This window comes from Coregonus lavaretus (assembly GCF_964263955.1).
Source record: "Coregonus lavaretus genome assembly, contig: HAP1_SCAFFOLD_5211, whole genome shotgun sequence".
Lineage (NCBI taxonomy): Eukaryota > Metazoa > Chordata > Actinopteri > Salmoniformes > Salmonidae > Coregonus > Coregonus lavaretus.
Window position 1 is genome coordinate 1 of NW_028158372.1, and position 2,500 is coordinate 2,500.

The window sequence follows — 2,500 nt, forward strand, 5'->3', positions numbered from 1 at the left end:
AGATATGAGTTAAGCGTTGACCTATGTGTCTAATGTGTAGAGTTCTAACAGGTAGTGTAGTGTACTAACGGGTAGTGTACTACGGGGTAGTGTACTAAATGAGTAGTGCACTAAAAAGTAGTATACTAACGGCTAGTCTACTAATAGCCAGTGTACTAATCAGTAGGTCACCAACCAGAGCCACTGTGCACGGCCTCCTTGAGGATCTTCAGCTCGTTGTTGAACTCTGCGAACAGGGAGCTCTTGCAGAGGGGGCGGGGATGAAGCGGCGCTCCAGCTGGTCAGCGATGTGGTGGCGGGCCGTGATCTCCTCCTGGGAGTCAGCTGGCTGGGTCAGGAGCTGGGAGGGGTAAGAGAAGAAGGGAGAGAGAGAGAGAGAGAGAGAGAGGAGAGAGAGAGAGAGAGAGAGAGAGAGAGAGAGAGAGAGAGAGAGAGGAGAGAGAGAGAGAGAGAGAGAGAGAGAGAGAGAGGAGAGAGAGAGAGAGAGAGAGAGAGAGAGAGAGAGAGAGAGAGAGAGAGAGGAGGAGAGAGAGAGAGAGGAGAGAGAGAGAGAGAGAGAGAGAGAGAGAGAGAGAGAGAGAGAGAGAGAGAGAGAGAGAGAGAGAGAGAGAGACTGTGATTCTAGCCCTAGAAAGAACATAGAAGAAGAGGTATATAGAGGGGAACTTTGCAGGGCTCTTACAGAGGCACAGTGTAGTAGAATGGAGGATACAGTATAATACTATACAGAATGGAGGATACAGTATAATACTATACATGGTAGTAGAATGGAGGATACAGTATAATCCTATACAGAATGGAGGATACAGTATAATACTATACAGGGTAGTAGAATGGAGGATACAGTATAATACTATACAGAATGGAGGATACAGTATAACACTATACAAGGTAGTAGAATGGAGGATTAGGTATAATACTATACAGAATGGAGGATACAGTATAATACTACACAGAATGGAGGATACAGTATAATACTATACAGAATGGAGGATACAGTATAATACTTTACAAGGTAGTAGAATGGAGGATACAGTATAATACTATACAGAATGGAGGATACAGTATAATACTATACAAGGTAGTAGAATGGAGGATACAGTATAAAACTATGCAGAATGGAGGATACAGTATTATACTATACAGAATGGAGGATACAGTATAATACTATACAGAATGGAGGATACAGTATAATACTATACAGAATGGAGGATACAGTATAATATTATACAGAATGGAGGATACAGTATAATACTATACAAGGTAGTAGAATGGAGGATACAGTATAAAACTATACAGAATGGAGGATACAGTATAATACTATACAGAATGGAGGATACAGTATAATACTATACAGAATAGAGGATACAGTATAATACTACACAAGGTAGTAGAATGGAGGATACAGTATAATACTATACATAATGGAGGATACAGTATAATACTATACAGAATGGAGGATACAGTATAATACTATACAAGGTAGTAGAATGGAGGATACAGTATAAAACTATACAGAATGGAGGATACAGTATAATACTATACAGAATGGAGGATACAGTATAATACTATACAGAATGGAGGATACAGTATAATACTATACAGAATGGAGGATACAGTATAATACTATACAAGGTAGTAGAATGGAGGATACAGTATAATACTATACAGAATGGAGGATACAGTATAATACTATACAGGGTAGTAGAATGGAGGATACAGTATAATACTATACAGGGTAGTAGAATGGAGGATACAGTATAAAACTATACAAAATGGAGGATACAGTATAATACTCTACAGGGTTAGTAGAATGGAGGATACAGTATAATACTATACAGGGTAGTAGAATTGAGGATACAGTATAATACTATACAGGGTAGTAGAATGGAGGATACAGTATACAACTATACAGAATGGAGGATACAGTATAATACTATACAGGGTAGTAGAATGGAGAATACAGTATAATACTATACAGAATGGAGGATACAGTATAATACTATACAGGGTAGTAGAATGGAGAATACAGTATAATACTATACAGAATGGAGGATACAGTATAATACTATACAGGGTAGTAGAATGGAGGATACAGTATAAAACTATACAGAATGGAGGATACAGTATAAAGGTACAGTATATACTATACAGAATGGAGAATACAGTATAATAGTATACAAGGTAGTAGAATGGATAGAATGGAGGATACAGTATAATACTATACAGGGTAGTAGAATGGAGGATACAGTATAAAACTATACAGAATGGAGGATACAGTATAATACTATACAGAATGGAGTTTAAAGTATAATACTATACAGAATGGAGGATACAGTATAATACTATACATAATGGAGGACACAGTATAATACTATACAGAATGGAGGATACAGTATAATACTATACAAGGTAGTAGAATGGAGGATACAGTATAATACTATACAGAATGGAGGATACAGTATAATACTATACAAGGTAGTAGAATGGAGGATACAGT

General features: G+C 37.3%; 1 protein-coding gene across 1 annotated transcript in view; it reads right to left on the reverse strand.

Moving 5' to 3' along the window:
* Positions 1-175: 175 nt before the first annotated feature.
* The window catches only part of LOC311124091 (protein unc-80 homolog), a gene marked incomplete at both ends in the record, with an annotated part of 41,372 nt that continues 39,047 nt past the window's right edge, over positions 176-2,500 (reverse strand). Inside the window, 2 exon segments of the mRNA XM_084198304.1 lie at positions 176-262; positions 265-340. Coding sequence (XP_084054430.1) covers positions 176-262; positions 265-340 — 163 coding nt within the window.